At 32.2% G+C, this 12,842-nt stretch overlaps 1 protein-coding gene across 2 annotated transcripts in view; it reads right to left on the reverse strand.

The window, feature by feature from the left end:
• Nucleotides 1-12,842, reverse strand: part of LOC127728457 (sperm flagellar protein 2-like) — a 59,211-nt gene that overhangs the window by 33,161 nt on the left and 13,208 nt on the right. For both annotated transcript variants that reach the window (XM_052235854.1, XM_052235846.1), the window contains exons 9-15: nt 12,631-12,818; nt 12,074-12,239; nt 11,439-11,555; nt 2,749-2,851; nt 2,257-2,339; nt 1,686-1,722; nt 359-501 (exon numbers count right to left, since the gene is read on the reverse strand). In XM_052235854.1, the coding sequence (XP_052091814.1) occupies nt 359-501; nt 1,686-1,722; nt 2,257-2,339; nt 2,749-2,851; nt 11,439-11,555; nt 12,074-12,239; nt 12,631-12,818 (837 nt within the window). The remainder of the gene's footprint in view (nt 1-358; nt 502-1,685; nt 1,723-2,256; nt 2,340-2,748; nt 2,852-11,438; nt 11,556-12,073; nt 12,240-12,630; nt 12,819-12,842) is intronic.

Consider the following 12,842-nt stretch of genomic DNA (forward strand, 5'->3'; position numbering starts at 1 on the left):
ACCCAACAAATTTGTACATTCAATTAAAAGCCAAAAGCAAGTGTTACTAAGCAAAGCATACTATTAGACAGTCTGGGACAATTTCATTTCACTCTATCATAATAAAAGTTTGAAGCATGCTAATGTCCAGTCTATCTGCTGTAAAAAAAATAGAACATATAAATGGTATATTAAAGAAATAAGACTGAATTGAGGTTTTTTCAAGTGCATGTTCTTATCACTATGGTCCTTGTGCATGGAATGAATAAAGCAGTATTGTTGGATGATAATGGTTAATTATTTAGACAAAGAAAACCAACTTAAGTTTATGATCTGCATAATCTCTCCATATTTTAAAATATAATTTAAAACAACTTACAGCTGGTTTAGATGGATCTTTTCCTTTCTTTGTCTTCTTTGTCTCCTGTTTTTGTTCTCCCTCCTCTGTGGTTGGGACAGGAGCTGCCTCTGGGGCAGGAGTAGGCTCTGTGGTTGGCGCTGTTGTATCATCAACTGTTTCAACTAAACATAGTATATCATAGTTTAACAGCAATGAGACAAGTAATTTCATTTGTTTATAATTTAGTATCCCTATCTAAAACAACATTGGTATGAAAAATATGAATGTAAAGTAAACCCACTGAAACTGAATTGGAAAAGTTGTATATGAAAAGGGCATCTGATAAAGGTTTGTTTTCTGTTTTAGTTTCGATATTAATTATCCTTAAAGTCAAAATGTTTAAGATAGGTAGTAATATATAGGGAATTAAAAGTAATTTTGCTTCGTTTATCTAAGAGTGCAATTGTTAAATGTAGTGATTCAGGTCAATTTTTCAGATAATTAAATGAAAACATCTTTTTCATCTGAAATGACATTACTGCTTCAAAACAAAATGTCTATCAAGTCTCAAAAGTTTAAAAAAAATACAATAACAATCCGGCCAGCAAAAAAAAATAAAAATAGTAAATAGCAATTCTTTTGATAAGACACCACAAACTGAGAATATAGAACCAAGTATAGAATATTTTATATGAAAAATGCATACCAGAATTCAAAAATTTAGAATAAATCCAATAAAAAACAAGATAAATACAATATAAATGCATATATTTTATAAATGAAAGAAGATGTAATGCAAAAATTACAGCTTAAAACATTCCTGTAACATTCAAGATGAAAGCTATCTGAAAATGACTACAACTAATACAGAGATATATATATCTGTTAAGTATCTAACAACATTGATGCACTCTTCGTTGCTGAAGAAATACCTGAGGAAAGAAAGTCAGTGCTTTCTCCTGTTGGAGCTCTCACTTCTATTGTTATGCCTATAGAAAATGTTCTAAGTAATGAAAATAATGTGTACAGTTCTGTTTTGTTGTTTAATTTAGCAATAACAAGCTTATATGAAATTTGCTTAAAATATTTCACCTAATGCAAATGTTTACCATATCTAACATCAAAATGAAGTTTTATGGTTAATAAAATTTAAAAAGTCTGATTAAAGTATATTGACTGAGAATTTAGAGGTCAGATGTTGACTCCTTGGAATGATTTAAGAGCTTAAAATGAATATATTGTAATTTCAAAATGTGTTTTTTCACCAATATTAACCAAAACAAATAAATTTCACAGATTCTCCATTGATAATGCTGTCCTGTCGAGTTAACAATAGTTATTCATTATCTGTGGTAATCTTACTTACCAGCAGGAACTGCTTCTACTGTAGGTTCTGGCTCAATCTGAAATCAAACATTTTTTATTGTATTACATTTTGAATTTGACATTAAGATATATATGATAGAATCAAGTAGCATTTCAAAATGCTACTGAAAAAGGCACATGTTAAATCATTGACCTGTGTGACAAGTACTTCTTTTAGGTGAACTTATAAGGTGACCTATAGTTGCTTACATCTATGTAATTTGGTCTCTGGTAGATAGTTGTCTCATTGGCAATCAAACCCCATCTTTTTATTCTTATATTAATTACAAAACTTGTCAATTTACTATGTTTTGCCCTTTCACAATACCAGTAGACCTTATCTTCTAAATAAAAAGAATGAAAAGTTTTACCCTGTACATGTATGCAGTATATCTGAAGACACAAGGTTAATTGTATTTCAAATTGCCACAAAAGATGTATTTTTTCTGGATTTGACAAACTATCAGGAAGTAAATATAGATTTTGGTTAGCTAGTAGCAATCATTATAACATTGTTATTCACTTTCAAGCCATATGAATATCAGATAGTTGTAGGCATCGCTGATTAATACCTGTGGCATTGTTTCCCCGTTTTTGTGTGCTTCTAAAGCACCATTTACTAAATCATCCACACATAAAATTTCAACTCTTCTTTCTAAAAAAAAAAAAATCCAATCAATGTATGAATATGTATGTTAAAATCTATTATTAGTGATATGATTAATATGTGTCCATAAAATATTTACCTGTATATTATTAGTTTCTTTCATAGAATTAAGCTTAAGACAATAAAAGGAATATTCTTTTAAATCTCAATAAGCTTTAATATTTTAAATAATTTGAAATGAAAATATGATTCACACTTGATTTTAACTCATACACTATAGTAACTGTTGTTTTTTCATTAATGTATAATTAAGAAAATTGTAATATTACTTAAAATTTCATACACTAAAATAATGTAATGTTCTTAGCAAAAATATTTTTGGCTGACGACATAACGTTTTACTGTTTTCTACTAACCAAAAAAAAAACAACATTTCATTATTTAATCAATAAACTACCTTGTGTTAATTTCCTTAGTACAGATGTTTTTCCACTAAATACTTTGCCCAATATACAGGCTCTGATGGGGAAGGGAGGAAACTCTGGTGGTGGTGGAGGAGGCTGTAAATATAATACATAAAAAGTATAATAATGATTATCAGAAATATTGATTAGTACAACAGCTCATGTTAAGGGCATCCGATACAGTTTCAAGGGAGGTAACTCTTGGCGCGACGTTCAACGTTCAAATTCCCAAAAACGTTACTTTCGGCGGGACGTCATGCGTGTAATTTTCCTTAATAAACTTCTCCTTCCCATTTGAATGCCATGACGTCATTGTAACTTGAACAGGTTGCAGGAACCCCCATTAAAAATGGTAAACTCCGGGCACTTTCTTAGCCATAAAGAGAAAGAGAGACGAGAAAAAGTGAAACAGTCGAAGCAGAAAACGTCAAATAATTGTCTATCAGAGCATGTTATAAAACTAGCGAAAACAGAAACGGTCACAGTTGATGAGGAGTCATGGAAAAAAGGAAGAAGAATGATAGATCTATTTTATGTAGCCAAACAGCTCTTTTGTCGACAATGCAAGGAGGCACTTGGTCTGATAAACATTACATCAGAAAAAAATATGGGGTATGCAAGCCATTTGTTTATACAATGTGAATGCGGGCAAGTTAATAAGATTGAGACCAGTGAAACACATGTACATGGAAAACGTGGCCCACAGGTGTATGATGTAAACACAAAAGCAGCATTAGGTAATTTAATAATAGAGCTCTTGAATTGATATATCTTAGTTGCTCATTCTCTTGCGATTCCATTCTTTAAATATTTTTTTTAAAAACAACACTGGAACAATATTTAGTATAAACGATTCCCGAATTAATGTTTCTCGAACAAATCAGCTTCTACGTCTTTATAATAGTGCATGTTATTCTTTAAAATGAGAGGAAGCGGTCACAATGGTATGTAGTCAATCTATACAAAGCTCATAATATAACGGCTTTAATTTGAGCTTTCGACATATATTCCATAAAGGTCAACGATTTCGTGATGGCCTCAATAACCAAAATTCGAAGTGATAAACTACTGTGCTGTTTGTGAAAGAGACAGCATCCTACCAACTAAAACAATTTACAGAAAAAAACTAAATAACTAATGGAAAAAATCACCGGGAAATCCTCCTAATGTCTTCACCAATCTGAGTTGCGTGTGTAACTTTTACTATTACAGTACCAGTATGTCTAGCTCTAAATTGCAATTAATCTAAGAAATTAAAAAAATCCACAAGTACCTGCGATATTTCTTACTTATTGCATGAACCCATGACGAGGTTAAGATAGTTTTATTATATGTAAAATCGGTAACAGAAAGCAAAACACCAAACCGAATCGTATAAAATCATACTGCCCTTACATTGTAATATCGGCGACTGAACATCGAAATAGATTTCCTATAACAAACCCATATACAATTTCCAACAAAAAAGGTTCCTGTATATACCAACAGATCTTTCATTTTTATACCAATTTCTTCTTTTCTGAAATTTATAGGACGATGTTATGCTCCCCAAAGAAGAAAAATAACAGAATCAACTGTATTATTTTCGTTTTATTCGTCAGTCCGTCCTCCTCCGTTTTCAAAACCAAGGATACTTAGTCTAGTATTCCGAACTCGTGATGAAAATGTATCTGTAAATAAGTATGCCAGTGTTAGCTTTATTGATGTTTTGATTTGAATTAAGTCGACTATAATCTAATTTATGTATATACCTCTATACATGGATATTTAAATTTTAGCAATGATAGATGTTGGCATAGGTGTTCGTCAGCTTTCCAGACTTATGACAATAATGGGTGTCCCTGGTAGTTCTGAAAGAACGATGAAGAAGAGAGAACGCGAGCTGTTTAAACCAATGGTAGATGTAGCACGAGATTCATGTCATGAAGCAATTACAAAGGAATGTTCAGAAACAAGGTAATTATGCATATACCGGGCCGGAATTATTTTTAAGAGTTTAGATTCAGCATATCAAAATTACCATTGCATTCATCTTTTTTTTTATCATTAAAATCGAACAAAAATTTAAATGCACAGTTAAAATCAGTATATCAAATAACCCCAAGAATTCGGTTTTTGAAGAAATCAAATAAAGTTTAATTTTGGAATTAAAGGAGGACCAATTAAAGAACGGGCCGAAATTCCAAAATAAAAGTACACAGTTAGATTCAGCACATTAAATAACCCTAAGAAATCAAGACTTTGAATTTTACCACATTGGAATTGGTCAAGAAATAAGTTGATGTCTTAAGTTGTTGGGTTCACTTCTAATTGTCGCCTATACACAGATTCCCTTTATTCCTGTACGAAGCACTTTAAAAGTACATCGTCTTGAATATGCATGAAATAATTGCCACTGGACATCAAGCAATCATCAATCAATCAATCCCTAAAAACTCCACGTAGCTCATAGTTGGCATTAAACGATTTTGCCGCTATATCCAGTTTTGCTGACAATACTAGTCTTTTTTTATATACTACGTAGAATTTATCACTAGAATTATAAAACCAATATAATCAAACATAATAATGTAAAATTAATTATCTTTTAAGAATTGCAACTCCAGGAAAAGGATTGTCAGTAAAGTATGATATGTGTTGGCAGAAGCGGGGATCAGGTCGCTCGTACAGTAGTTCGTCGGGCGTTGGAACAGCAATTGGTCAGCTTACTGGGAAAATATTAGATTATGACCTTCGTGTTACACATTGCGCCATATGTCACAGTGCTGAGAAAGCCAAATTAGACGCAAAACCACACAACTGTCAAAAGAATTGGTCAAAAAGCGCAAAAGCCATGGAATCGTCAACAGGAGCATCACTGATGGAAAATATTGAAGAAGTTTCTGGGGTTCCTGTTGATGTGCTTATTATGGATGATGATTCAGCTACTTTGTCTAGGGTAAAAGAAGCTTTGGACCACGAGGTAAAAAAATGGAGCGATATCAACCATTCAACAAAATCACTCGGTAATGCTTTTTATAATTTGAAATCTAAACACAAAACACTGAGTACAGATATCATAGAATATTACAAAATGTGTTTTTCATATGCTATTCAACAGAATAAAAACAATGCAACTAAGCTCAAAGAAACATTAACAGCAATTGTTCCACATTCATTCGGTATTCATGACAAATGTGGCAATTGGTGCAATAAAAGCATTGAAAATAATTTTCATAAATATCTCCCTCATGCATGGTAAACCGCTAACGGATGATGCTTTACGACAAGACGTCCAAATCATATTTGACACAGTCGCTAACAATGCTGAACGTCTAGCACCGGCTGGATCAACAAAGGATGTTGAATCTACAAACAATATATATGCATCTAAAGCACCTAAACGGTTTTGTTTCAGTAAAAGCGAAAATCTGAAAACACGGGTGAGCGCTGCAGTGTTGCAAAAAAATATAGGGTATTCTTATATTTCATGCATAAATACACAAGCTAACCTTTTAACGGATGCAATCACTAATAACCATTCTGAAAAATTGTCAAAAGAGAGAAAACGGAAACGGAAGTACTCCCAGCAACCAATTGTAAAAAAGCGGCGTTTAGAAAAGAAGAAATTTAGGAATAAATTAATACAGACAGAAAAAAAAGAGGGTGTTACTTATAAATCGGGATTGTCTCTTAGTTTAGTAACTGAAGATAAAGAGATCCCGGGGATCAAACAGAAACCCGCATTATTGCCCTTTTCATCTTTTACTGGTAGTTGCATACTTTTTGACCTGGAAACATCTTCGCTGAAATTAGATTCCGAAATTCTGCAAATAGCTGCACTAAACATAGTCTCTGGTGATAAGTTTGATACGTATATTCAGCCGAATAAATCAATAGCGCCGAGTTCCAGTGCTGTTACTGGTTTAACAGCAAATGGAAATATCCTTTTTTACAATGGAAAACCTGTTCATGCAGTTACTTCGGAATCAGCTTTCCAGAGTTTTGTACTTTGGTTAGAACAATACGGTCAGGTCATGCTTGTTGCACATAATTGCAAATTATTTGATGCAAGGCGTTTGATTAATAACATGTCCAAACTAACCTGCTATGCAGCTTTCAGGAAATCTGTTTTTGGATTCGCCGACACGCTTCCGCTTTTCCGGCAAAAATTTCCAGGCCTAAATAGCTACAGTCAGCAAAAGTTATTTGAACATTTTTGTAATGAAAAGTACAATGCGCATAATGCCGTTGATGATGTCGATTCCTTACATAAGTTAATGACTATTTCCAAAGTAGAGAAACAAGATGTACTTGAATTTTCTTTTAGCGTTGAATCGATTGCTGAAAACATGAAATATGATACAATCGTAAAGGTTGATGCTGAGAGTTTTGGAGATCTTGTTAAGGGAAAATATATGTCTGCTCAGATGGCTGTAAGATGTGCCCAATCCGGTCTTAAGAAATGTCATCTGGATCTAGCGTTTCATAGAAAAGGCTTTCAGGGTTTACTTGATTTGTTATCTCAAAGAAGACAGGACGGTTCACCTCGTGTTACGAAAACAGCGGCCGTCATAAAAAAAATAACTGGATATTACGATAATAAGTAATTGAAAAAAAAACATTGTTTGGAATTCTTAGTTATTCATTCAAATAACAAACATTTTTTAGAACTATCATCTATTTTTACAAAATTTAGCTTTGTAATCACAAAGTCATTGAAAATTGATGAACATTATCAGATAATCTTAATTAATCATGTTAACAAAATGCGTTTGCAGTCCGTAATTCTCCAATAAATAGTTTTATCGCCTTTTTTTAAAGGAATGCTAGTTTATATATAGTTAAGAAAAAATAATGTAATTTTGATTTGTTTCTTAGGGAAAATATATAAGTATTGTGCTTTTATTAATGTGTAGAAAGAAAAAGGTATCAGCTTCTTTGATAGTAACTGATAACTTATAAATCTTGTTTGAATGATCTTTGTTCGTTTATAGTACATACAATATTTTGTACTGATAAATGTAGAAACACATTTATTTCTCGTGTTGTTTTACTTTTTTTTTCTTAAAAAAGAACCCAAATAATTCTAGAACAATAAATAATAAAAAAAAACAAAGGATACGGGGAATCAATGATCCATCACAAAATCAGCACATGCGCAGTAAAAAAATCCATTAAAAGCAAAGGAACAGCGCTTTTATTGCTGTTCTTCATCTCAAAGTCGCAGTTTGCTTTTTATACTAATCATGAGAAGACTTGTCGGTAAAGTACAAGTGTGTATAGAAATGCTAAATAGTCCAAGGTTGGTAAGTCGATCAACATGCGGGAGGGTAATTTTAATAAGTTATCAAATATAATTGTGCTACTATATATACACAGTAAATATTCATACAAAATCAAAAGGTGTACGTTTGAAAATTCCGTGACGGAAGAGGAGTTTACTAATATGCATATGGTGTATAGCTAAAGAATATTTAAGCTAATATTTTCTCGTGGATTGTTTGGTCTTGTGTTTGTGACACGCGGCATAATTCTATAAGTTTTGTATCTGTTTGGAAAGAAAATATAAAAAAAACGTACACACCCATTAGTTCATATTGATTACAGACTCCTGGCCGGATCAAACTAAAGTCTTTAATATTGGTATTTGCTGCTTCTCCGCTAAGCACGCGGCAAGGAGTAAGTAAAACTAGTAAACTTGGATTCAGGTTAAAATGTAAGGCTATGGTGACATGTCTTCTTCTGTACGGTTACTTTGTAAACTAGAACGTTAAAACTAGAACGGCCCATAGTGCATGTCTGTCTATAGTATAAAGCATGGTTAACACTCATATTGCATTAACATTTCCTCGTTCTGATTAAAAAAATAAGAACATGTGGTATGAATACCAATGAGACAACTCAACACAAAAGATCAAAGGACATAAATTAACAACCATATGTCACCGTACGGCCTTCTACGAATGCATTTGATTTGCCACTGGACATAAAACAGCCATACATCAACATCGTAGCTAATACCAGGTATGTATCACTAATCAACTAATGAAGTGTATAGTCACTTTGTAGCTTTTCAAAAGGTGAATGTGCATCTGTCTGTCCTTCCGTCCATTTCTCTTTTTACATTTCTTTGCTTCTGAATAACTGGGCGTAAAACATCAAATCATGTATACAAGATCTAGTATGAAAAGTTTCAAATAATTTTCTTCATAACCATATGCTTGACTGCGGTTTGTAATTCTCCTATGTCGATTTTCAATGTTTCCGTTGACTATAAAACTTTATTACATTAAAATGGAAAAAAGATTGTTCATTTTTTGTAATCACTTAATAATTCTCCTGAACACCAAAATGATTAAAGGAGTACTCAGGTGCGGATCGTGGTTTTTTAAGAGAGGGCACTATAGAAAGTCACCAATTGGAATGATATTTGTAAGAAGTTTATATATTTATCATATATTTAGCTCCTTAAGGATTACCCGGACCCCTGCCCCCTAAATCCAAGTCTGGAGAGGGTACATGTAGGAGGATGTCATCTCAATTCACGATAATAAATTAACAAATCCTATTTCTAATAAAGATAATAAGTTTCCGCATCACGATATGAATAAATCTCGACTTCCTGTCCATTTAACTTTCTGTTCTTAAACTCCGTCAAAGTAGATGTATCTATCCTAAATTCCTGAATATGGCCCTTCCACCCCTCGAAGTAGAGAGAAATAATCATTGTACATCTTAAAAACGACGAAGATGACCTTGCAGGTATAATTGGCGGGAGATGTCGAAATCTTCAGCCAGCGACGTCGTGCATTTTCGCGCTAATGGCGAGGTTACCAAAGGGGAACGCAATTTTTAGTATTAATTGCGTTTATCTTCGAATCCAGCACGGTGACATATACTTTTCATTTGAGATTTGGAGAAAGCATGACAAAATGCAGTTAATGTAGAAAAATGAGAAAAATGACATTTTCAGAACCAGTTTATTTCCATATTTTTCGGTTAAAAAATATGCCACTTTGAGCATCTTGTCCGCAATGTCAAGCAAGGCTTGAATAAATATACAATCATTCTTGTAGGGTTTTATTTTTCCCTTATTGTTACTTACCACAGCTTCAGATTGAACCCATTCTTACTAATTTACGACGAAGAATATCTTCTCAAAAAATTTTATAATATTGTCTAACTTTTTTACAAATTTGCACAAATCCCCAATTTTCAGCCTCAATTTTCTCGAAAACAAGCACGGTGACCTATGTTTTATTTTGTGTTTTTTTTTAAAACTCGCCAAGGCCTACAACATATTTCAAAATTATAAAAATGACATTATATCGAGAAACTGTATCGGATGCCCTTAACCACCAACATCTAACTCCTCTGAGGAAACAGATGAAAGTTTGCATAATCTTTAACAGTGATTTTTTTTATTTGTTTAAATGGGAATGAAAATTTAAAGAGCTTGTTAAAAAAAATGCCAACAAATACTGAATTCATTGTAAAACATATCACTTTCTGCTTCAAACTAGACTTAATCTTCATTTTATCGATGAAAAAGATACATTTACCTCTATTCATTTTTGTTATAAATTATACATGATGAACACAAGCAATAAAGGACAAAAAAGATTGTCAGTGGGAAAGAGTACAGAAGGTTCTTCTGTGAGTAGGGATTGAAAAGATAATATTCTGTAAAACAACTTCCATAATACACCGAAGAACATAATGAAGAGTAATAATTGTCATATCTTTATATAAATGAGAAGATATAGGGCAAACATAAATAATACACAAAACAAGCAAAACAGTGCTAGTTTTGTTGGGAAATATTTTCTCTGAAAAGTAGGAATTATAATAATTATTTTATTAGGGTATTAAGAAAGACTTGATGAAATATAAGATATAGAAAGGGACAAAAACAAAAAGAAAAGGTCAATAACTCAAGAATTTCTTGAGCAAATTTTGGTACATACGAAGAGAATTGTTTTGAAGAGCTGTAAAAAATATCACACATAAGAGTACATTTTAAATGATAAAAAGATAAACATATTTTACACAATACACAATACACATATAAACTTCAATTACACTTTAACTATACCTAATTTACTAAGAAATTAAATTTTCAGTAGATATATGATTTTCATATTTGAATAATCTAAACATGCTTTTGGTTTTGTTAAGTGTGTTCAGGGATTTTGTGTCATTAGTACACAACATCCCCTCTTTTCTCTTACTTACTTTGTTATATAAATATAATGTCTGCTTTTGGTTTGCTTGTGTTGTTGGTTTGCTGTCTTGTTAATGTTAACACTATATTTCCTTTTATTCATAAAAAACTCATCTTCGCTAGCAAAGGGTTAAGATCCTGTCCCCTACTCCTCACCCTTGGCAGATTAAGTCAGAATTTCAAATCCAGGAGGTAATGATTTCTATTGGTCGCAATTGTAACTGGCTGCATCCAATCAAAAAGCGCCTTCAAGATGATCACATGTAAATGTAGAAAATTTAAATAAACAATTACCATGTGCCGATTGTGCAACAAGTCTAAACACCCAAAACATAGGACAATATTTAGATGGCGCAACGCTATTTACACAAATTCTATCTTAATCTGCTAAGGGTGTAGAGTAGGGGACCGGTTCATAACCCTTGGCTAGCAAAGATGTAAATAAATGGACAACATCTATGAGTATGACAAACTTACTGTTGGTGGGTGAACCATGTTGAACAGCCTCTGTATTATGTGTCCCACAATAGGATTATCTCTGGGAGGTTTGCTGATTTCTCCTCCTTCTGGGGGTTGCCATTCTCCAACCATATTCTGAAATGAAGATGCAACAAATAAAACTTTTTTTTTATTTAAAGAATTGTAAGGTTAATTTTTGGACTGTAACTCAAAACATTTTCGGTCACTATATATGTAATTGTTATTCAATCTATATAACTTTGAAATGATCTTAAAGTAATGTTCCATTTTGATTTTTGGTATATGTTTTTCTCTACAACACTCATCAGCTTTCACAAACATTGCATATTCTTTAGTTGTAAAAAAAGTGCATAATTTTCTATGTTTAACAAACTGAAAACACCACAACCAAAGATGTACCTATTACCATAAATTAAAAAATTATCCTATGTCTTTGTTTAAATTTATAGAGAAAATGACCATATGCAAACATTTGAATGCAACTTAAAATGCTATGAAATCAAGGAAACTGTGGCTTCTAAGTCCCAAATGGCAAAAAATACCAACACAACAATAACCCAATTTAGATTGTATAGTCCACTATTAAACTACTTTGTTTCTTGATTAAAAATGAAGACATTCTATATACAAACCTTATATTCCATAAAATCTGTTTCGTCCAGTAAGTTCTGTCTTTCTTGTTCTAAGATTTGTTCTGGTGTAGGTTCTGTACTCTCTATAGGTTGTGCTGGTTCAAATAATGGTTTACCTTCAGTAAACAGTACCTTCCATTCTCTCATCAACTTTGGAGGCAATAATCTGTAATATGCATATATCAATTTAAATACTGTCGTGTTTATACTTTTAAATTAGAGAAATTTTACTATTTTTTTCAATATGCACTTACACTAGCATTGAAGTTACCTATGTGTTTAAAAAAGTTTCAGTGATGTACATAGTTGTGTTTTTTTTAAAGACAGGATAAATTGGATCATCTGAAACAGTTCAAATTTAGAAATTTTACTTATATCTTATTTAATGAAAAGAAAAAAAAAATATCTATAAATCATACAATTATTCTAGTCATTCACAACATTTTATTTGCCAAATTTTGATTGAGTTAATAATTTTGTTGAAAATGAGTTAAGAATTTAAAGTAAACATTTTTTAAATATCAGACTTTTTTTAATAAAAAGCAATTGTGACTTACTGGTTAGTGAGTTCTCTGTATTCTGCTACTTTACACGAGAAGTCACAGATTTGATTGACAACTTCATCACACATTTCGTAGTGTTTATGGTATCTATCTTCAGCTCTCTCTGCTGCAATCTTATCATGTAATTCTTGGTCCTTTTTCGTTTGTTCTGCATATTCCTCTTTAGCTAGCCTAGCTAGTTCCTATTGAAAGAAAAATGTCTGAGT

This window comes from Mytilus californianus, unplaced genomic scaffold (genome assembly GCF_021869535.1).
Source record: "Mytilus californianus isolate M0D057914Y unplaced genomic scaffold, xbMytCali1.0.p SCAF_1, whole genome shotgun sequence".
Lineage (NCBI taxonomy): Eukaryota > Metazoa > Mollusca > Bivalvia > Mytilida > Mytilidae > Mytilus > Mytilus californianus.